Genomic DNA, 24,631 nt, shown 5'->3' on the forward strand with positions numbered 1-24,631 from the left:
AAAAACCGGACCCTCCAACACGAGCGCTAACTTTCAAATAAACTTTATTACACACTTGCATACATTCACACCTTCCCTATCAAGACTAAGTGAAGAAACCAAACTTATCAACAGTCATCACCACCTACAACTCCGCAAAGGCATCCTCCAAAAATTCCATTTCGCGGTTGTCAAGTTATAACGACGGTTTGCTGACGCACCGTCATTATCACTGCGAACCAACTTGCCCAGCTTTTTGTCCTTCTATAATTAAGGAGCCTAAGAGTAACATTTTAAACATTACCTATTCAGTATCAGTTAACCAGCCTGTTAGTTAGCACGTCTTAGCTGTATTCGGCTGTACTATACTGCTGATTATGCTGTGCTGAAAAAAAAGCGCTCTACTAACTGAAAAAGCCTATACTTAAAAATAGAATTGTGTAAAGTCATACGTGAACCACCCTGTATAACGCCGTTATTCAAAGTCCATTCAATTATTGCTCTTTCAGCTCTTGATAGTGGTCCCCAAGTGACCTTCGGGCCTTCCCCTAGGCTGGCTACTTCGCGTGGCTAATCTTAAAAAAAATGGGATACGACTACAAGCAACAGCAATAAAACGAATCGTATTAATATGGCGACCCAGAACCTGCTCTCTCGAGCTGAGAGTCTCAGCAGCTTCCTGGCCCTTGATGTCCACGACGTCATTGTTTTCTTCCCTCTTCTTTATTTCCTTTCCTTCCTTTACCCGGTTTGTATTTTCGTCAGCTTGAGGCGCCCATCACCTTTGCGCGCTGACGTGCACTGGCTGTGTCGGCGCCTGGGCAGGATGAGATATGGATTCCGAGGCGAAATGGCAGACGGCGGGCGCTTCCTGCGCGCCTTGTCGTTTACACGCGCAGTGTAATAAACATGCGCTGTCCGCGGGTAAACAAAAAAAGAACAAAATAAATAAACATTCCATACAAAGGGTGTTTCAGGGCAGACTTCAGTACTTATTTTCAAAAGTAGCATTTTTGAGGCAAAACTATGGCTTCCGCGACTTGGTATTGTCCAAGTTGGTGGACTCCAGAAAACCGGTGAACAATCTTAACTAGTAAGCCGGTTATCTAAATTCCAATAACTAACTTTTCAGCTATTAGAGTTAGCCGCCTGGTTGCAGTTAGTGATTTGTAGCCGGTCGTTAGTAGCCAATAATAATAATAATTGGTTTTTGGGGAAAGTAAATGGCGCAGTATCTGTCTCATATATCTTTGGACACCTGAACCGCGCCGTAAGGGAAGGGATAAAGGAGGGAGTGAAAGAAGAAAGGAAGAATAGGTGCCGTAGTGGAGGGCTCCGGAATAATTTCGACCACCTGGGGATCTTTAACGTGCACTGACATCGCACAGCACACGGGCGCCTTAGCGTTTTTCCTCCATAAAAACGCAGCCGCCGCGGTCGGGTTCGAACCCGGGAACTCCGGATCAGTAGTCGAGCGCCCTAACCACTGAGCCACCGCGGCGGGATGAGTAACCACCGTGCCAGTTTTTAGGATTCCGTGAACGCGATTATCCTCGGCGCTATGGCCCAACAAAATTTGGCTATTTCCACTAGTTACGTTCACTGGAGGGGTAGCTTTGTCTGCAAGCTCCTCGAAAGCGCATGTATTTTCGCACGATGCAGCCAAACTTTGTCGAGCCACAGCGCCGAGGGTAATCGCGTCTACGGAATTCTAAAAACTGGCATGGTGGTCACTAACGAATGGCTACAAATATCTAACTGCAAACAGTTGCCTAACTATAAGAATTGAAATCTTAGGTATTGCAAACTAGTTAACCAGCCTAGAAGTTAAGACGATTCACCGGTTTTCTGGTGTCGGCCAATCGCAGTACCATGAAGGAAAACCCATATTTTTACCTCAAAATTCCTATTTTTGAAAATTACGTAGTCTTTCATGAAACACCTGCTATATATATGTATATATATATTGCCGCGAATATTTGCAGTGTTTGTTCGTTTTTCAAATCTGCCGACACACCACTTTATCGCTTTGTTTGCGACGCTAGACGCGACTAGATTTATCTTGGTTGATCGCAGCCAGGCAGAGCTGATTCTACGTTGTTCCGGAATGTTCTAGTAACTCTGCGCCCTTTATCTCGAATGTTCGCTATCAGCTTTAAATTGAGCACGGCCGACAGCGGCGGGCATTCTCTTCGACGACCGCCGAGCACGCTTGCCGCTTCGCCGCCGCCGAGTGATTCAGTCCATTTTGGGTGCAAGTCAGCCCAATAAACAGTTTTCGTTTAGAAGACCCTTTCGTCCGTCTTCATCGCTGCTTAGACTGCCGTCACCACTACGTGACAATATATATATATATATATATATATATATATATATATATATATTAAGGAAGCCAACAGTCACCGAAACCAAGGTGCATAGGGGAATGTTTCTATTTTTTTAAATATATCGTGCCAATCAATTAGTATTAAAGAAAATTACTTATCAAGCAGGCTTCCTTAATATGTCTGTCAAACGAGCCCCTCACTTCATTTGCCTTGTCTGCTAATAGCTTAACGGGGGTCTCGGTTCTGGCAGTCTTGATGCCATAGGTAGCATAAGAGGGTTCTCGAACAGTTTCCGCCCTCGCCGTTAGATGACGTTCTACGTCACACTTGCGGTACTACAGGACGTGCTACGTCCACCGCTATGGACGAGGGTGGCGCTGGTGAACACTCTCAAGGTTCGTTTACACGCTAAACATAAATACCCACGAAAGCAGCAGATTGGACAGCCGTCGCCGTAGCTCAGTTGGTACGAGCACCGGACGCGATATTGGGAGGTCGTGGGTTCGGATCCCACCGGCGGCATGGTTGTTTTTTCTACTGCTTGATAAGTAATTTTTTTTTAATACTAATTGATTGGCACTAGATATTAAAAAAAGAAAAAATAGAAACATTTCCGTATGCACCTTGGTTTCGGTGACTGTTGGCTTCCTTAATATGTATGTCAAACGAGCCCCTCACTTCATTTGCCTGGTCTGCTAATAGCTTAACGGGGGTCTCGGTTCTGGCAGTCTTGATGCCATAGGTAGCATTAGAGGGTTCTCGCACAGTTTCCGCCCTCGCCGTTAGATGACGTTCTACGTCACACTTGCGGTATTACTGGACGTGCTACGTCCACCGCTATTAACGAGGGTGGCGCTGATGAACACTCTCAAGGTTCGTTTACACGCTAAACATAAATACCCACGAAAGCAGCAGATTGGACAGCCGTCGCCGTAGCTCAGTTGGTAAGAGCACCGTACGCGATATTCGGAGGTCGTGGGTTCGGATCCCACCGGCGGCATGGTTGATTTTTCTGCTGATTGATAAGTAATTTTTTTAATACTAATTGATTGGCACTAGATATTAAAAAAAGAAAAAAATAGAAACATTTCCGTAGGCACCTTGGTTTCGGTGACTGTTGGCTTCCTTAATATGTATGTCAAACGAGCCCCTCACTTCATTTATATATATATATATATATATATATATATATATATATATATATATATATATATATATATATATATATATATATATATATATATGTGTGTGTGTGTAATAGAAGGAGGAAAGCGCCGTGAAAACAAAAACGCAGTGCAAAAATTTGCTGTGAAAGAGTGAGCGAGGGAGCGCCGTTGCAATAACAAAATCAGAAACAAAGTCAGTCAACGACTGTAGTATAGCTACAGCTTTAAAAATTCAGCACTTCGTAATGGTGGACCACGGTCCGCGGCGTCCTAAACAAAAACTGCTTTTGAGAGCGCTAGCTCTTACTCGTAACGTTTCTCGATTTCTTGGGGTCTGCTACCACCTCCCTTCGGCGTGAAACTGACCGAGGAATTCAAGATGGAGGCCCCCGTAGTAAACCGATATAGCAACCTAATTGGTGATTGATTGGGGACGCCACTTATATATCCAATACCGCACTTTAATCTCATTCATATCAATTCTGGGAAACCAAACAGCTAACGCTCGTTATTCCCGCGTCTTCCAGACGGTGACGGAATATTTTTTTAATGTTTCAATGTATCAAACAGGTCAGAGGCATTGAAATTATTGAGCTTATAATTTCGTCTCCTGATTTTCTTCTTGTTTAGGGAACAAGAAAAGCTTTAATAACGGTATACATTTTATCGCGGAGGAATTTGGTTCGGCGGGCCTGCATGTGGGCGGAGGTTCGCAGCAGACGTTAATTGGATCCTAGTATAATGAGAGTGTGTATGGCCATGTCGCCGCGCACGTGCACAGCGATGGACGCATCAGGGTTGTCAGACTTGGGTAGCACGACTCTCGGGTAACGGCGTGCGGCATGAGCACGTATGCTTCCAATATATCTGCAGTGTTCGTTGCACGTACGTCAACGCCAGTTTCAGAAGCGCCGATCTTTTTTGCTGTCTTTTGTTTCTTATCAAGTTTTAATGTGCAAATAGGTGACATGGGATATGCATGTTCTCTGAAATACCTTCCTGCGTGTCCAAATTCTCGTACATGCTCTACACTCTAAACAGAAAGCAATGAAAAGGGAGTACGATGTCCTCTAATGCACTCCCTCGTATGAAAGGGAGTATTCGCTAGGGACCACCAGCTTACTCTCTTTCTACTCCCGCGTGGGCGTATTCGTGCTTTAGTGCATCTCGGGGTTTGTAGGACGACGTGTGCGCACTGCCAATGCTTCAGACGCGCTCCGGAAACCGAAATTACCTGTCGAGGAAGGAACCACTTCGCGCCGTCGCCTTATTCCCACGGCTCGGGGCTTTCGTGCAGTCGTATGCATCGCCGATGACTCATCGCGGGAGGAAAATGAAGCTGGTACATCGTCGGCGTCCCGTGCATCCGCAGCTGCCTCAGCAAACACCTCTGCCTATGAATTTGCTAGCTTCTTGTTTATTTCGTACAACGTGCATTTCCAAAAGGAAAACAAGAGGCGTATTTCTTGAGACGATTTTTTTTTTCGGCGCATCATTCGGCGTTGCCTCAAGACTACCTGCAGCCGCATTTACGATACGATATGCAAATACCGCCAATAAGTCATAAGCTTGTTCCGAGGGGAAAAGAGATAGCTTTCTTTTTTTTTGTATCCTGGCAGGCGAGTATTTCGTGTCTAGGCGCCAGATATTAAGCCTGAAGCATCGAGACGGCTGCGCGAGCTTGGATTAGCGAGTGAGTTACGAGCATCGAAGTTTTTAAAACACACACACAAAAAAACAAAGATCAGACATAAAACAGGAAAAATGAACTTGGGGAACTGGTGTTTCCTTTCCCTTCGGACTCCATCTGCGGGGGGGGTGGAAGAGGGACGGGAGAATTAATAAGAAACCGCCGATGCCAGAAAATCGAGACATTTCCATTTCTGTCTGTTTTTATTTTCTCTTTCCTTGTCGCTGCGCCGCGCCCTTTCCGAACTCCATGAGACCGCCCACAATGAGGTTGGCCTGAATCACGTGACAAAACGGCTAGGTGCGTCGTAGAGAGCGCCTTTTCACTGGCTGATGTAAGCTGGATCCAGGCCCCCTGGGCTAACGAAACGACGATAGCGATTGGGACGGTGGTAATGATTTTGATTGATTTTAATGGCGCAAGAGCAGTCTCTTGCACCGCCCTCGTTGTAAAGGCAGGAAAAACGTGAAAAAAAAATACTCTCAGGTTATCCACGGTGGATCGTTTTAATGGGTCAGCATTTCTATTGCTGATGACTCTGTTGTACTTCCGCCTTAAGCGTATGGCGCAATAGCGTTTGAGTTTCAGTTTAGTTATTCTACCACAGTCAATATTTCGCAATAACATGCGAGAAAAAAGCTCTACGCCAAACTTTGGTAAGGAAGGCGGGGGAAAAAGCCACGGTTTTGTGGCTCGACAGGCCCCACCCATTGGGCTAACGCCGATACCTGTGTGGAATTAGACATTCTCCACGTAACATTCATGGCTCTGTGGAAGTCCTCGTGCCACTCCTGGCGCGGTGGTTAAGCGATGCGCCTCTGCCCCGGCAGGTGGTTGTTTCAAACGAAGCTAACGGCGGTGCTTGCGAGACCCAGGTTGCTCTTACCGGACAACCTCTCGCGACCAATGACTAATTTAACCGCCACCTGCCACGGTGGGCAGGTTGCGATGACGCCACAAGGTTCGCCAGGCGTCGTCACGTGTGATGGCGGTCGTCATTTCCACTTGGAACGCTTCCTTCTATTGGCAACTCATTAATAATCATACGAGCGCGCCGGTTCCGTACTACGTTGGATCACACAGCCTGCGGTAGTAAAAGCACGGGCGGCAGGTTGAGTGCTGATTGATCGGGGCTACCGAGTCTTGCATTCTGCTTCAGCTGCCGAATAGCGGATGGGAATAGGCAGAGAAGGAATGAGCTGTTTATTTAGAAAGGGAGGCTCGAGGCCGTTTAATGGGGAATTGGGTTGTTCATTGCGTTTGCTAATACGGGTTTGATCGATACGTTGTGAACGGCACACGCGGAAATAACATCATCGACCTGTTATTTTGCGATGACCGAGTGTTGTTCATGATGTTTGTGTGTCACCTGGTATTAGTGATCATAAGATTGTAACTGTAATGCTTACTCTGCCACAAATAATCCCTGCTACCCATGAAACTCGCAAACCCCAGGGGAAATTTTAACGAAATCAGCTTAGGTATGGAACCGAAGTTCCAGGCTTTTCCACAACATTCATCTGAGAGTGCAGACTTTCTGTGGAATTCTTTTAAAAGCGTGCTGTCATTACTGATTGAAAAACACGTACCTTTCAAATACATCTCAGATAGAGCAAAAGTAGACAAACCCTGAATGACTTATGAGGTCAAAAGGAAGAAAAAACAAAGGACTCGTGCTTACCAAAAATGTAAAAAGAATCCTTCAAACAAACTTGAGCGCCGTCTTCAAGAACTACATAAAGAATATATCGAAGCTAGCACTGCAGCAAAAGATGTGTACTTTTCCGGACTAGCTGAATCTATTAAGAAAAATACAAAAGCATTTTGGAGCTATGTAAGAAAGACGCGCAAAAAAAGAACGGGTATTCCAAGTATTCCTCAAAATGAAATCCGGATATCCGAAAGCAGCGCCAAGAAGGACTCTTTTAATAATTACTTTCAATCAGTATTTGTAAAAAAAGAAAAAAAGGAATACTTTTCCAAGCACTACTTCCAGTGTGCCACACGTAATGCCTCCAATTACGATTACACTGACGGCTATAAGGAAGCGTCTCAATTCAATCAATGAAGCCAAAGCAATTGCTTCAGACGGAGTCTCTCCGAAGATGCTGAAAGTCTGTTCTTTCATTATATCTTAACACTTACTAATCATATTCTGCAAAACCCTCCAAAGTGGCATACTCCCTAAAATTGGAAAAAACCCTATGTAGTACGAGTCTTTAAAAGCGGTTCCAAATGCTTCGTAACTAACTATAGGCCAATTTCACTTTGCTCCATATGTTGTAAAGTTTTTGAGCACATTATAGGACTAAAATTAGGCACTTAGAAGGAAGCAATTTTTTCTTTCCAGATCTGCACGGTTTCCACAAAGACGTGAGCTGCACCACTCAGTTAACTGAACTATTTCATGAGCTTGCAGATACTGCCGCAAAAAGAATGCGTACCGATGATTATCGCAAAGTCGTTGATTCCGTATCACAAGATCTGTTAATACACAAAATGAGAACTCTTAACTTAGATACAAAAGTCATCAAGGTTATTGAAGACTACCTGAACGACAGAACACAAAGCGTAGTTATTGGTGGCAAAAATTCTATTTTTGCTCAAATCACCTCGGGAGTGCCGCAGGGCTCTGTGCTAGGACCGCTACTCTTTTTAATTTACATCAATGATATCGCTTCAAACATTTCCTCACAAACGATACTATTTGCAGACGACTGCGTTGTCTACAGAGCCATTTGCAATCAACGTAATATAGATGCCCTCCAGCAAGACCTAAACAGTATAGCCTCCTGGTGCCAAAACTGGGAACTTAGCCTGAATACAGACAAATGTTACCAGGCAACATTTACTAAATCTGAAATCACAAGTGAACCCACCTACACTGGGCGATTCCATACTCAGAAAGGTAAATGAAGTTAAGTATTTAGGTGTTCTTTTAACGGCAGATCTGTCCTTTTTATTGACACGACTGCCAAAAAAGCCGGGAAAATGCTTAGCCTACTCACACGAACCCCTAGTACTGCCCCTCAGATTCTTAAAATTACAGCATATAAGTTGCTGGTACGGCCGCAATTAGAAAATGCGTAGCATTACGGGATCTCCACCAGCGGTACCTGATTGATAAAATAGAAGCCATACACAACCGCGCTGCTATATTGATATCAAGGCAGTACCCTGGACACTTAAGCGTTACGGACATAAAGATACACGTCGGACTAGAACCGATACTCATAAGACGCCAGAAGCACCGCCTGAAACTACTGCATGCAATATACACCGCCTCGACAGGCATTGACAAGCTTACATACCTCAAACCACCCCATTCTGTTTCGAACAGATCAGACCACAGTTTCAAAATACGCGAAATTGCCTGCAAAACAAACTACATGAAGTATTCTTTTTTTCCCCGTAGTATTTCTGAATGGAATAAGTTGCCAGTTTAAGTTGTGGGTGCTCCCCGAGATGTATTTTTAGGTATAATCAGTGATCTGTAATGGCACTATTCTTTCAAATTATTGACTGTACGCTTTGCCCTGAAGCGCATGCATGTTTTTTGTGTTTGTTTTCTGTTATACTGATCTTGATGCATTGCTCCTTTGTCATCTTTCCCATTTGGTGTGATTATATTCACGTACTCGTCACTTATTATACCCACTCCCCTGCTAAAATGCTTCAGCGCTGCAGGGTGTACTGAAAATAAATAATAAATAAATAAGGAAAGGAAAAATAGGGACCTATATTAGATACACGGGGCCACGTCTCGGGTTGTCAAGCCATGCGCTGCACTGCTTTTAGGAGGTCGCTTATATCTGCCAATATCTTCTCAGATGCCGTTAGCTCCTGCTCTGGTCAATGCGCGAAATTCCTCGCCATCGGTGGGAAAACCATATTTGGCGAAGGGGTTGTCGCATTTCTTGTGGAAGTCTGAGCAATGCCAAACTAGGTGGTACAGACCAGCACGACACATACAGCCGCAGTACAGGCACTTCATGACAACGTTTACATTGCCCCCTTGTTGCCAGCGAGGGCCGGTAAGCCATTTACGGATGATGCTTGGCGTGTAAGCGGCATAATAACACGTAACTATCTTCTCACTACTGAATGAACAACGAACAGAATGGAAGGCTCCTCAATCCACTAGCCAGCGTTTATGCAGGAAGGTCCGGAGCAGGACAAGTTGTCAAAATTTCGAACAACAGACAGAGGGTTATCTCCTGCTCTTTGTTCATTTTGTGTGGCCCGCTATAGTCGTATAAACTCAAGGACTAAGCGGCAAACGCCCCTCAAAGAAGGCGCTTCCAGGCAATGGCGACGACCAATTGTCATGACGTCGCGTTTTAATTCCATTTCACGGAGGCTATTGCTATTCACGTGCGATGTCACGCAAGGGGATGAATCGCGACGACCTGACAAACACTCGACACTATTGGCTGGAGGGCATACTTTGAGGGATGTTTCCACTTCTTGAGTTGTATTCGACTACAGCAAAACGTAATGACGGCAAAGGAAGGGCATTGTGCGGAATTTGCTCCCTGGGAGCGTAAGCAAGATTTCTCTGCAGCGACAGCCGCGGGAAGGACTATGTTAGGATAAACGTCGGCTTACTACGTCGTGTCCCAAAACTATCGGCTTTACCTGCCATTCGCCAATACATTGCGGGTCGTACCTGCAGCTGATGTTCTCGTTAATTACTGGAGGCGAGGGGACCCGGGGATGCAGAACCAGGGTCCTTCGGTGGGGTCATTACAGTTGATTGGAGCAGAGGTGCGTGGTTGCTCAGGCGAGGCAGGGAAACATTGTATGAACGAGCGCAAACGCGTGTGCTGGTCTGCGTTGGTGTCTCGTCATTGCTATGGTAGACGGGGTGCAGTACCTGCACGACGACGCTAGATAAGTGTCCGTATTGTGTTCCTTCACTTTAGTTCTAGCGCTGTTTTCACCTGCTTCATCGTGTGAGCCTTAGACGCAATTTGCTGGTCACGAAACGTCGCGCGAACTCTGGCGCAGAGGTGGAGTGAGCCACTCGAGTTACCACTTTCAAGTGGGGGAACAGCAAGTTTCCGCTTTGCCACGAAGGAACCCTTGCGCATGAAGAAACACTGCTGTGTTGGTTACATCGTAATTGAAGCTTTAGTTAAGACCGAATGCAACGCAGTTTTCAGTACACACCGCGCATATTAGAGCGTAACCTCTACTACGCCTTGTCTCTCGAGGTCAGGGCGACGGAACTGAATGACCTCGAGCTAGCTGGGAGTGCAAAGACGAAAGGAAGGGGGTCAAGTGCTCGTATGTGTCCCCTTTATTTCGCCGTCCCATGAGTATCTTCCGCAAGTAAAGCAAGTGTGACTGCAGCCGAGATCTGCCCCGTGTTCAGCTACCTCACTGACCACAAGACAATCTTCGCTACAATTAAAGAACTGACCAAGACAAGCCGCGAGATTTGCAATACAGCGAGCCTTTCGTGAATAATCTGTCTGGTCACTTGTAAAACCGAACATAGCCGCGCTTGCGCTCGTGAAACTTGGTTCAAGGATGGTTGAACCTCTACCTTTTTTTTCACGCCGACAGGGCATAATTTATACGCGCATTCTGCGCTTCAGCAGTCGTTTGCGCGCGTTATGCTCGACAACAAGACGTCGGTGGTCCTTGATATGCAGAGTGGTTTTTGGGAAAGGAAATGGCGCACTAACTGCTCTACTTCTCGGTGAACACCTCAACCGCACCTTTTGGTGGACACCTCAACGGGGCCTTTTGAGCTTGAATGCCGCCGATCATCCTCCAGGAAGAAAGATGCGGGCTCTGACCTGCACGGCACCACGCCGTAGTAGCTGTTGATGGCGTGCTATTTAATATCTAGGGTTTGTTGTCGGTTTTTATGTTTTGTAATTTCGGAGGGCTTTTTACATTTATTTCAGAACGCAGTTTTCGGGGGGTTTTTTTTCGCCGAATATAATTTCCCATGGAAGAATTGCCGGCTTTTTTGTTATAGATTTGGCACCCCTGTGCGTCCAAACCTCACGTATAATTTATCTCGGCTTGTTTTCAGCGATAGGCGTTTGCGTACCAGTAAGCAAACGTGTTTGGAGCAGTGGTTGCAGGATAAAATGCTGTCTCCGTGACAGCAGACGAAAAAACGTAAATGGAAGTATATCTCTAAAATCTGTGGTGCGCTAAAACCAAAATAATAAAAAGAACACGTGGAAGCAACGTACAGGTGAGCAACACATGTATACGCTTGTCTGCAGCTTATGCGAGTGGATCCAGACTTTATTGGCTTGTCGCCTTCATGTTGGAAGAACTAAGTCGAGCCCACTTATAACGGTCGCAGTTATAGAAGAAGATGGTGCTACCGTCACATGATGTATCGAGGCAATGGCACTGCCTCTCAGAACGGAGGAGGGAGTAAAGAAAGCCTTAGGGAGCAATGCAAAGCGGGAAAAGCAGCTGGTGAGGATCCGGTAACAGCAGGTCTGTTGAAAGACGGAGGGGAGATTCTGCTAGAAAAACTAGCCACCCTGTATACGCAATGCCTCATGAACTCGAGCGTACCGGTAGCCTGGAATAACGCTAACATTACCTTAATTCATAAGAAAGCAGACGTCAAGGATTTGAAAAATTACAGACCGATCAGCTTACTTTCCATTGCGTACAAGGTATTTATTGAGGTAATCGCTAATAGAGTCAGGGCAACCTTAGACTTTAATCAACCAAATGATCAGGCAGGTTTCCATAAAGGATATTCCACAATAGATCATACTCACACTATCAATCAGATGATTGAGAAATGCGCACAGTATAACCAACCCCTATATAGAGCCTTGTGTGAAAATTCTGGAAGATATCTGTATCTACTGCACAGCTACATAGTCCTTCATAAAGTCAGCAATAAAATTCCAATAAAGAAGGGTGTCAGGGCGACACGATCTCGCCAATGCTATTCATCGCGTGTTTGTAGCAGGTATTCTGTGGCCTGGATTCAGAACAGTTGGGGATTATTTTATATATTTATTTATTTCAAATACGGCAGACCATCTGTGGTCCTAGCAGGATGGGCTTACCCAATCATTTAAGAAGAAATGACCATCATATACAGATATAATAGCAGAGAAAAACAAATAAAAATAAAAACATAAGCAAAGAAACAAATGAAGGCATCTTCATACACAGTAAAAACTAATGAAACAAGGAGGTGACGTTCTAATGCTGTTGCAATACTACCTGACTGAAAAATGTGAGAGGGTCGTCATCATCATCGTCATCAGCCTGACTACACCCACTGCAGGGCGAAGGCGTCTCCCATGTCCCTCTAATTAACCCTGTCCTTTGCTAGCTGCGCCCACCGTATGCCCGCAAACTACCTAATCTCTGCCGCCCCCTGCTACGCTGGCCTTCTATTGGAATCCACTCCGTTACCCCTAAGGACCAGCAGTTATCTTGCCTTCGCTATTGCCATCACGGACCGCATGAAATAGGACGTGTTTGACGTGCTTTTGCTTGGTTGTACAGTCCATTTCGTTCATATTCTTCGAATCAATGGTTCAAGATTCCCTGTCTGCGTCTCGTGGTTGCATACTTTGGGTGACGAAAAAAAAAAGAGCAGCATATCGCAGAGATGGCACTGGTAGCGCCATCTCACGCCGCTTAGAGCAAAGAGCGCTGTCTGGCTTGCGATGCTTCGCCTGACCTGCAGAGACGGCATTCCTTATATGATTCCGCCCCTAAAGCCCTGTTTATCTTTCGAAGTCACTGCGCGTTCATGCAAGGGACGGCATAAATGCTCGTAAGCACGGGACGAGACGGGGGCCAGCCAGCTTACCGTAGGTGCTGCTCACGTCATGTCCGCCAGCGCGTAGCCAGGAGCGCACTGAGCGTGGCCAGGGGTTGAAACCTCGTATACCTCCCTGCGGCCATGAATTACAGACGGCAGCGCCAATTCCTGCTTCAGTGAAGTTCACAACGGATGGTGTACCGAGTGACGGCTTCAGCGGGTTTCTCCAATTAGACGGGACGGAAGTGGCTCGCGCTTTCCACCGCCTGATGTGGCCGTGTGGCCAATTCAGTCGCTCACGAAACATCAAGAATACAGCAATCCGCTCGAAAATGAGCTGAATAATGAATGTACACTTCGTTAAGCCCGTTATACATAGTGGCACGGGCCGGGAAAATGTATTTAAATCTTGTCGCAGTCCAAATATACTTGTTGTATACTTGGGTAATCTTATATTACGAATGAAAACGTGGCGGTTTCCTAATATTTTTCAGATTTTTATTCAGTATACCGTCCTTTAACGACCAGTATGACGATATCAAAAGATTCTCATAATGGTAGAATTGCGTGGTCCCCAAAGAAAGGACAAGTCACTTGGGATTCTTTTTTTTTATAACGGGCCCCAGAATATAATTTCATACAGTTTTACTTTTCAGATCAGCGCCAATTAAGGGACCGAGAAATTGCAGAGATAATACGCTACTCAACGGAAAAGCCAGCTAATGTGTAAATGTTGTCCAGCGACGTGTGAATGTGCTAGTCATGTTTGTTGAGCGGTGGATGTAGACATGTCAACTTTTCCTTTTATTTGGTTGTTTTCTTCCTGCACACTGCTTACGTCTTTTCATTTTATGGGGGAAAACTAGATCTGATGGGGAGTATGATCTTTTATTGTGCAAAGACAGCTTGTTCAAACAGCGCCATGGCACAAGGCAGTGTTCGACTACTCAAGGTTAAGTCACAAACCCATTTTCCAAGCATTTCACCCCCGATAGGGCGAACAGCATGCCAGGAGAAAGCTTGTAGCCATTATATCACCCAATTAGTCGTGAGGGCTATTGGTCCAAATATTTCTATGCGTATTTCCTAAGCTGCAAGGTGCAATAATTAACCAATCAATCGATTGAATTAACGTTGGGTTATTCAATAAATTATGGAGGTTTGGTCTAACGCACGTTCGCCAGGTTTATTTTGACGTAAAGCCATTTTTTTTTTTTACTGCGGTAATCAGTCTGTTTTTTTCCCCACTTTGCTTCTTTTCAGAAACCTTGACATCCCGACGACCAGCGGAACTTCGAAGCCGACGAAGAAAGCCAGTCAAGGTAAACAGCTGCCCCCACTTCGCTCACCTGTCGCGTCCCCTCCCATACGGTCTCGGTCACGAAGGAGATGCCCTCGACTCAGCGTGGCAAGCTCAGCCGGAGATCAGCTATCAAGTGACAAGGGGGTTGGTCGTTTGGTGCCCAGCTTTCGCCGGTCGCAAGCCAGACAATGGGTCGGAGCCAAAGGATCACAAAACAAAACGAAGTTTATACAGCAAATAGACGATACAGAGGATTTCACTATCACTCGTTCGAGCAGATACAAAGTGATTTACAAATACAATGCAACTCATGCAAGGTAACACTAGAGAGACACAAACACAAAAGAACACAGAAGAATAAATTTACGATTGGGCAAAGAGAGACGTGAAGAATTTTTCATCACCACACAGCGATGGAATTAGAAACCATCTAAGGGAAAAGAGAGGCGGAAAACAATGTCAGCTCATTTAGCGAGGAATAAATGTGTCACTAGATGTGCACTCTACGACAGACGAAGGCAAACGGCTCCACTGCCGGATTGTTTGGGGGAAAAAAAGAGTAACTAAATGCAGGAATTTTGCACTTGTAGTCGCGTAGTTTTTTGTCGTGATCCACGTGTAAGGACACATAATGAGGTGGAAAGATGTATTTTTCACGTGAGATGCCAGTTGGGGGATGATAAATGTCACGAAAAACGTTTGAACGAAGGATCAGTTCTCCAGACCGTGTGTTCCCTATGACTTACGCCCTCGTGGATGTAAAGTTTCGACGTTGATGAGTTTACGGTTATGAGATTTGATGACGTCAAGGGCGAGGCCTTCCACCTCTAAGGCATTCCCTCATGCATCTCACAGTGGTCATAATCAGTCTAACTGCGTTCACCGCAGTACAGAGGCCTCTCCCTTGTCCGCCTTCTTCTTTGCCAGCTGCGGGCGCACCGCATGAACAGTGTGACCACACACTGTCGCACAGCGTGGCAGGGTCCAGAGAGTGCGGCAATCCGCCAGCTGCGCGGTGCTCCCGAAGCTGGGGCTTCCTGAGCCGCTGAGCCACACGCAAGTGTTCCTCTGGACTATGCTTGTACCCTGGCACAGCGTTGCGTTTGCGTTGCGCGCGACGAAAACAGTTTTAAGCTTCCTCAGAAATAGTCTACTTAAGTAACTTCAGCGAACTTCATGCGTGCGCGAGGATATAAGTTTTGAGTTTGCGTGTATCAATTTATTTCGTCTCATCTTTTCGCCCCCTTATCATCTTTACATACCGTGCAGGTAGGAGTAAGTGCCAGGCAACTTTTTTTCAGTCAGCTTCTGAGAAAAGATGAGGAAATCTTCATACAGTTTTTGTACTTAGTTAAGTTCAACTGTTTGGCCTTTTGTGGCTACAGTGGCGTTCGTTCAGTGGACAAAGTAATCGCCGGGAGATTTCGAGTTAAAAATTAAATATCTTTCCCACCACTCGAGTCAGACGCATCACGTTGATGATGACGTCGGGGCCATTGCGGACTCTGCGATCGCCAGCTCGGAATGCATGGTGGCGTTGTGTAACCTGTGAGATCCGCGTAGAAAGGATTGATGTAATCGCAGTCCGTTTGTGAAAACTGCCCCTGGCGGCGACACCTGCATTTATTTATTTTTTCCTCTTTTTTTCTACCTTTACAAAGCGCCACTTTCCGTGAATGCAGCCCCTCTTGCCAATCGAGAGCGGTGATCAGTGAACAGGGGCCAACTTTCTCCTCCGCCTTCACGCAGGTGGCGCGGTGTCGCGGCTCCACGTGCGGCGGCCCCTGGTGAACATGACCAAGGACTCCGGCGACAGCGTGCGCCTCAAGTGCGAGGTTGCCGGCGGCCGGCCGGGGGCCCGGGTCGTCTTCCGCTGGTACAAGAACGACGCGCCCGTCGAGGAGGAGAGGAACCGGCTCGAGATACGACAGTACCCCGTGGCCCCGTCGTCGTCTTCTTCCGCTTCCTCCTCCGATGGAAGTGCTAGTTCCGGTGGTGGCTCGTCCGCTTCCTCGCCGTCCCAGCAGCAGCAGCAGGGCGGCAACGTGCCCGCCTACGGGTCCCGACTGAGGATCGTGAGCGCCGATGTGCACGACACGGGCTATTACCGCTGCGAGGCCAAGAGCGGCTCCGAGGTCGTCGAGACCACCGGGATCCTCAGGGTGTCGGCGGGTGAGTGCTGAGCTAGCTATACCTGCCAGTCGAACCACTCGCCCATCTCCGGGCTCTAGCAGTGGCTGCAAGAAAAAAAGAAAGAAAATGAGTGAAAAATGCCTGTCGCGGGGGCTGGCATCGTATTTTGTTTTCATTCATTTACTTATTTCCTATAAATATGAACCAGTACGCAGCCGCTTAACTGGTTAATGGGAGGAAGCGTGGAATTGTGGAAGCGTATAACTTGTTTGGGCCACTTGGTGCATGGTACAAGGAGGAAGCGCACTCCAATTTTCTGCCTTTGCCCATTACTTTGCGTAACAGCATAAGCGAGCAGTATGGCGCATGTAAGGCCGCCCCTCTTTTCCAGCTGCATACCTTTGCAGGAAGTGGGACGCCGGCACACGCGGAAACCGCTCCCCAGTATAAGCGAGAGCCCCCGAGTGCGTACGGGGAACGAAAATGGTACGGTCGCTTGACGCACGGACTCCCTCCCCTTTCGACGTGGGCTATCGCCGGGAAGGCAACCGCAGCGTCCCGCCGGGCCTCGTGAACAAAAGCGCATTCCCAGGAGGGCCGTGACGGACACCTGTCATGGCGGACAGGCAGTACTCGCCAAGAATGTGGGAAGACAGGGGCGACCCTTAATCTGGCTTCACAGAGCGACAGACGAACCCCTTCATGCTTATTAGCTGTGTCCCGCCGTCGGTAGAGCGGCAGCATCGTGGGCCCTTTCGCCCCCTCCTCTGTTGCTGACGGGCGACTGCATGCCTGAGGCAAGGATTAGCTCCGAAGGGAGAGCGTGTGGATACTCTCACTTGAGAGAGAGTGGTGGCGTATTTGTTTTTGATTTAGTTTGTGTTGTTAACAAGACACTGGGTTCGAGGCTAAGCCCAACCCAAGGGGTTGTCCCCATCTCGCATGTTATTTTTGATTGGAGAATCGATGCTTAGGGTGGGCCACTGGAAGTGACCGCCCTTAGTCCTTTGTTAATCAAGTGCTTGAAAGCGCATGTAAACGGATGCAGTCGAGTCCAGTCTGAGCTGGGGCTCCATGCTTAGCATGTAACGTGATGCTACTTAGGCTCTAACCTGCCCGGTCGATGGGTAAAGTAGCGCAAAGCTTGTTCTTTTGTAAATTCAGTTCTGCTTTTTCCAGTTTAACTCTCTGTATATGTATGCTGTAAATATATGCTCTGCGGTCATCATCTACAAGCTCGCCTCCTGTCCATCTTCCAAGCCGAACGACACTAGATGAAGGGTTCGTGAACCATCCTCAAAGAAACGGACGACATTTGAAATTCTACTGCGCATATAGCCCTCGACGCAAGATACATCGTGCGGGCGTCCGTCATCGCCATAAAGTTGTCATTGGTCCCTTTTCCATATACGTGGCAACCAACCGCTGAAAAGAATGGTTTTTCCGACATGACACATGTGTAGTGTATGCTAAATTTGTAGAGCAGTTGGACATATTATACTAGAATGGGGCGGTGTCTGTCCGGATGTCGATGCAGGTTCAGTCGCTCTCCGTGAGGTCCCAGGGTTTAGAAATAACAAAGGTAAAGGTTATGAATCTGCGGTGGAAGTTAGCAAAAAGTGATTGGGAGCGTTACGTTTCGAAATATCCCGAGCCTCGGGACAGTGGGTTTCGGACGGACATCCGCTGGTCTGGCCAAACTGCTCCAAGCTGCTTCCTCGGGTTCCCGGCCCGCGTATGTTTTCAATTGTGTGCATCGGGAGAGCGGCGCCGAGAGGGTCGTGCGCTAAGTGGCAAAGCCCATTACAACCAGTTGCCGGAGGCGGCGAGAGTGTGTCTGGGTGTCCTGTTGGGTGGCCCGTGCCCGGCGGCGGACGCAACTGCTGTTGTTTACAGCGAGCCCCACCACCTGTGTACCAGCCTCCTCTTCCATTGTGCGGAACTCTGTTCGCAAGTGCTGCTTCGACTTGTGCCTTGTTTTCGCTCCTTCCACCTGGGTCGCCTTTCGTGTTTGTCATCGCTGCTGCAGGAACGGCCAGGCGCCGGAAGTGGCGAGGGTGTGTCGGGGACGTCTCGGTGGGTGGTTCCCGAAGAAAGTGCACGTGACCCAAAAGGGTAGTGATTGGACGCTTTTCATTAAACCAAGTTCCCCAACTAGGGACCCGGGGACACGGGACCCTTTAAAACGAGCCGCAGTGCTCATTGTGGGACCGAAATCGCTTCGATCACCATGTAAATAAATCTGTTAGTTTTCTCTATTGCTCGACTTGTCTCTGCATCGTCGTCAAACGCGATGCCCGAGTGCCTGCTGCCCGACTTCTGACGATCGGCTCTTCGCTACCCGTTGGGTCCGCTAACGGAGCAGACACAACGCAACAGAAGATTGCTGGTTGTGTAATGCAGGGGCGGGGGGGGGGGGGGGGGGGGGAGACGTAAAGTTACAAAATGACGATTAGAAATTGTATTTAAACAAGAATGGAGAATTTATAGATAATGCTATTAAGTTTGACGAATTGCTTAAAGAAATATGAGGGGGAAAACGCAGGGCCTGGTGGCAACTGCTGTGCACCACCCCGTTTCAAAGGGGTTGCTCGTGACTTCCATATCCATCCATCCAGTCCCCCTTCAAACTTCTTACAACTGTAATGACCGCTTTTGCCTTGTCACGCGTACACGTAGCGGTAGATAAAGCGAGATGTAATGACATCCACTAAGTCTTGTATCCGGGCCACGGTTTTGTTGACAGTCTTCGACGTGCTCTCTCTTAGGTGAAGGCGCTGTCCATGGTAAACCAAAAATAGGTTTGTGGAACACTTGGACATGGCGCAGTGGTAATCTCGAACATGGCGAACAATATACGGACGAGTTAATTAAACATCAGCACTCTGAGTGATAGATCCGGTAATGAGGACGATGAAACATACGAGAATTGTCGGGCCAACGATGTCTCGATTCTTCTCGCGTCGCGGTTACTCCCTTGTCCGTTGGAACACACTCCGTCGTTAGCCGCGTGCACTGCCATGTGTCGGAAATTGCTGAGGACAGAGTTCATTGCCGGTACCGCGTGACCCGTCCTTGGCAACCCTGGCTTATGCTTTGAGCCAGTGAGCGTGAGCCTGGACCGTACGGCGAGCTTCGAAGGCTGCGTCGTCTGCGCTTTTCGAGACTGTCGGGGAGACCGGAAATGCGTCGATGACCCGAGTGGCAGACATGGATAAACTGGGTTGGAACGGCACGAATTAGTACATTGTACACAGGTACCGCGCCTGACGGATGCCAAGAAAACTGAACGGGAGACGAACGAAACGCTTAACCCGCTTTGCGTTCTTTCTGCCCCTTGTGTTCTTAATAATGGAGCGATTACTCATTAGCATCCATCCAAGCGCCACCATATTTCTCCTGATCCGGGTTTCGAACCCGCGACCACTGCCTCACCGTAGCTGTCGCTTTACCTACTGAGCTAACCTGGACGGCTAGCATATTGCGTGGTAGTGCAAGAGCGAAACGTTCAACAACTCCAAGTTAGAACTGTGTTGGTCCAATGTTTAGGGGAATCCGCCAGGGTGGAACGGATTTCTATTAAGTGAGTATCACTCCTTGGACGGATACCTTTCACTGCCTTATTACAAATCTGCTCCACCTTGGCGGTTTCCCTTCAACACTGGAACAACAATCCTATGTCCTTAGTATTCGTCTGGCCCTGTATATGTACAGTGAACCACCGCCTAGCTCCGTCATCGTCCTGTTATGAACTGCTGCCCAGAATAAGGGTGACATATACCGCAGAAAGTGGCTATATAGCCGCTAAAGGAAAACACATGCAGCGAATCGCAAGCTTAGCGCGTCCTATCGTTGTTCTGTGTGCTTACCGACCAGGAGTCGTCGGTGATTGGCGCGCTGGCGTCTAGCTCAGCGGTGACCCCTAGCCGGCAGATCTCCGTCCGTACTTCGATCGCTGTGCTCGTTTGAAGCCCGCAGGCGGCGTCGCGCGGTGGTCGGCTGGTATCTTTACTCACAACACTTGGCGTAGTCTCCATTCCTACCCCTTAACCTTCGCAGGGATGTCGCCAGTGGCGCCTCGGTGTTGGCTGATAAGGGATTCACATCTATGCCATGGATAGCGGAACATTATTAGGGTTACGGGCTCGAAACGGGATATGAGACTGGCTCTTCTCTCATCTGCCTTCCTGAGCCGTAGTCATCAGTGTGATTCCGGTTCTTTTGCTTTTCCCATTCTTCACTTGACTTGAGACAAGTTCTCATGTGGTTGCAAGGAAGAGCAGACTTAATTCGATCCCGGAGGATGACAGCCAGTGCCAGTCTGTGGCAGTGTGATAAAATTATTTTCCCGAGAAAAAGCTCGAAAGATAAAAAACGTTTCCCAAACAATGAAGCAGCCTATATTCAAGCAAAACTTCAACACCTCGGCAGGAAAGCTCGAACGACTATGCAACGTGGGAAATAAATTCCCTCCCCCCCAAAAAAAGGTGTTAATTTCATTATGAGGATCTGTCGTCATTCGTGGCGAAATACTTATTTGGTCTACTCCAAGCTGGGTAGTTAAAGATTATCAGGGACAACTGATTAGCTCGTGTCGTGGCAGTGTGACAGCAATTGGCGTTGCCTTTACCCAAAGCGACTAGTGGGGCTGGTGAGACCACCCAGGTTGCTCCTACCGAGACAACGGAGAAGGAGCAGCTCCCTCAAGCCTCCGTTTTGCCCGCTGTCTATTTTACACCTAGTCCTGCTGTTGTCTAAATCGCTTTTTAGTGCGATAGCACTTATAGTGGCCACACCTCGCACGCCCGGTGGCAGGCTGCCCCACCGGGTCAAAAGTGTGCGTGTATGTATATATATATATATATATATATATATATATATATATATATATATATATATATATATATATATATATATATATATATATATATATATATATATATATATTGTGAGGGAAGACTTCAAGGGAGACGTTTATTCCAGCCTGCTGGCAAAGACGTGCTCCCAGCGAACAGCACCAAGCGATGACGATGGGAATGTACAGTGCATGAAAAGAGGATGAAGTCGCAGCCAGAAAGGCGACGACGACGAAAGCGCATAAAGTGCTCACACTAACTACCCGCGCGGTCAGAAGCGGCCAGCCTGGCCGCGATTAGTCCGATGCAAAGCGCCGAATGAAAGGCTTCAGGCGGGAGACGTGGACAATTTCAGTCCCGCGGTAACGGCGGTCCGGGGGAGGATCAACAGGGGTGACACTGTAGTTCACTGGTGAAGTTTGGTTGAGAAGTTTGGTGAAGTTTGGTCTTTGTGACGAGGCTGAAACTTGTCACAAATACCAGGCGTCCGCAGGGGGGTAGAAAGCAAGACTTCGTCTCCAGGGTTGAACGACACAACGCGGTGCGTCATGTCGTAGCGACTCTTGCGATCCTCCTGGCAGGCGTGAGTGTTCAGGCGAGCAAGGTGGCGGCATCGGGCCACGCGGGAGAGAAATTGTTCGGGGAGAGACGGTGAGGAGCTCGCAGGCGTCGAGAAGGATAGTGGGAGAACGGCCGTACACGAGAAAAAACGGGGAGTAACCAGTGGTTCGTTGCAACGCGGAATTGTAGGCAAAAGTGACAAACGGAAGGACTGTGTCCCAATTCCGGTGGTCAGGTTCGACGTACATAGCAATCATATCTGAGAGGGTGCGATGGAACCGCTCTGTAAGACCATTGGTCTGGGGATGATAGCTGGACGTCATCTTGTGAAGTGTAGAAGAAGCTTGCAGAACTTCGGCAACAACGGTCGAAAGGAACGTCCGGCGGCGGTCACTGAGAAGCACCTGAGGGGCGCCATGGCGGAGCACGATGGATTGAAGAAAGAAGGAGGCAACTTCGGGCGCCGAGCCATCAGGCAAGGCTGCGGTCTCGGCGTAGCGTGTGAGATGGTCGATGGCAGTGACTATCCATCGATTACCTCGTGTAGTGCGAGGAAGCGGGCCATACAAGTCGATGCCGACGACGGCGATAGGCGTGGCGGGGCATGGTAGAGGCTGCAGATGTCCAGCGGCAGGCGAAGTCGCCCGTTTTCGGCGCTGGCAGAGCGGGCAAGATGCGACGTATTTAGCGACGCTGGAGGAAAGGCCAGGCCAGAAGAAACGGCTCTTGACGCGGTCTTACGTTTTGTGAAAACCTAAGTGACCGGCTATCGCGTCATCGTGGAGGGCCTCCAAAATACGGGAGCGAAGTGTACGTGGCACCACGGGAACCCAGCGGGTGCCATCAGGGCAGTAAACGTAGCGGCAGAGCACATCATTTTCGAGTTTGAACTGGCCAAGCTGCCGACGCAACCGAGCGGTAGGAGGGAAGGAAGCGCCCGTGAGACGGTCGATTAGGGAGCGGCAATACGCATCGTTGCGTTGGTTCGATGCAAGGTCGTTTAAATCGTCAGATGCGACGCAGGGGAGTGCGGCGAGGTGCTGAAGAGCTTGCGACGATGAGGAGGCGCTGTGTGATGCGGAAGGTGGGGTGGAAGACAGACACGAAGAGTCCAGAAGACGGCAACGAGAAAGAGCATCGGCGTCTCGGTGTGTTCCACCGGACTTGTAGGTGACGTCAAAACGGTATTCTTGGAGACGAAGAACTCAGCGGCCAAGGCGGCCAGTCAAGGTTTTCAGGCTAGACAACCAGCATAAAGCGTGATGGTCTGTGACGACCGTGAAGTGGCGACCGTTAAAGTAGGGGCAAAATTTATGCACTGCCCAAACGACGGCAAGACATTCCTGCTCAGTGATAGTGTAGTTACGTTCGGCAGGTGTCAGAGTGCGGCTGGCGAACGCAATAACTCTTTCGCGAGAAGTAGTATCACGCTGCAGAAGAACAGCACCAAGGCCGTGGCCGCTAGCGTCAGTGGGTAGAATGGTTGGAGCAGCATCGTCGAAATGGCCAAGGACAGGGTCGGAGGTGAGAGCTTCCTTTTAAGGCTTGAAAAGCACTTTCGCATTGCTCAGTCCAAACGAAAGCACTGTGAGCAGCGAGGAGCTGATGCAATGGCGCGGCAATGGTCGCGAAATTTCGTATAAAGCGCCGAAAATAAGAGGACAGACCGAGGAAACTACTACGCAGTTCTTTAGTGTGCTGGGGACGGACAAAGTTCAGGACAGCGGCAAGCTTGTCAGGGTCGGGTCGAATGCCGTCCCGGCTGACGAGGTGGCCTAAAATGGTGATTTCCTTCCTGGCGAAATGGCACTTTTTCGTATTTAGTTCAAGGCCAGCAGAAGCGAGGCAAGTGAGCACTTCATCGAGGCGTCCTAAGTGTTCTAGAAAAGTTGAAGAGAAGATAACAATATCGTCCAGATAGCATAAGCAGGTTTTCCATTTCAGGCCACGAAGGACGGTATCAATCATGCGTTCAAATGTAGCAAGAGCGTCACACAGTCCAAAAGGCATAACATTAAATTCTAAAGGCCGTCAGGAGTAGCGAACGCGGTTTTTTCCTTGTCGGCTTCATGCATGGTGATCTGCCAATAACCAGAACGGAGATCTAGGGTCGAAAAGTATTCAGCTCCTTGAAGAGACTCAAGGGAGTCATCAATCCGGGGCATAGGGTAAACGTCTTTACGAGTGATTTTGTTGAGGGCACGGTAATCAAAACAAAAGCGCACTGACCCATCCTTCTTCTTCACCAAAACCACCTGGGAAGACCAGGGACTGGCGGAAGGGCGAATAATGCCTCGGCGGAGCATATCACTGACATTGTCCTCGATGACTTTGCGTTCAGATAAGGAAACGCGGTATGGTCGGCGGCGAACAACCGATGTACCCTCGGTCACGATACGGTGCTCTGCCACAGAAGTCTTGCCCAGGGTAGAGGAAGCCACATCAAAAGATCACTGGTGCTTGAGAAGCAAGTCTATTAACTCTTGCCGTTGCGACGCTGGGAGATCTGGATTGATGGTGGCAGAGAGGACGGAGAGAGAAACATCCGCGGAGGGAGGCGGCGAGGAGGAGGGTGCGGTAAGTACGACGAAGGAAACCGGGTGCATGTCCAATGTGCAGGAAAATGAGGTGCCTTTGGGTAATACTAGAGGTTCACGAGAAGTGTTCAAGGCAGCGACGACGGCCGACCCATTTTCAAACCGAATCAGGCTAGGCGGCAAGGCAAGGCCCCTGATCATATGTAGAGCAGAAGGCGCGATGAAGACATCCCCATGGACGATGGTATCAGAAGTAAGTCGTACAAGATCTTGACCCCCAGCGAGCAAAACCGTATCAGCAGCGGCAA

General features: G+C 48.3%; 1 protein-coding gene across 1 annotated transcript in view; it reads left to right on the plus strand.

The window, feature by feature from the left end:
* Window positions 1-24,631, plus strand: part of LOC144110660 (tyrosine-protein kinase transmembrane receptor Ror-like) — a 268,501-nt gene that overhangs the window by 122,293 nt on the left and 121,577 nt on the right. Inside the window, exons 3-4 of the mRNA XM_077643717.1 lie at window positions 14,197-14,255; window positions 15,986-16,408. Of these exons, the coding sequence (XP_077499843.1) occupies window positions 16,030-16,408 (379 nt within the window). The 5' untranslated portion in view covers window positions 14,197-14,255; window positions 15,986-16,029. The remainder of the gene's footprint in view (window positions 1-14,196; window positions 14,256-15,985; window positions 16,409-24,631) is intronic.

This window comes from Amblyomma americanum, chromosome 11 (genome assembly GCF_052857255.1).
Source record: "Amblyomma americanum isolate KBUSLIRL-KWMA chromosome 11, ASM5285725v1, whole genome shotgun sequence".
NCBI lineage: Eukaryota > Metazoa > Arthropoda > Arachnida > Ixodida > Ixodidae > Amblyomma > Amblyomma americanum.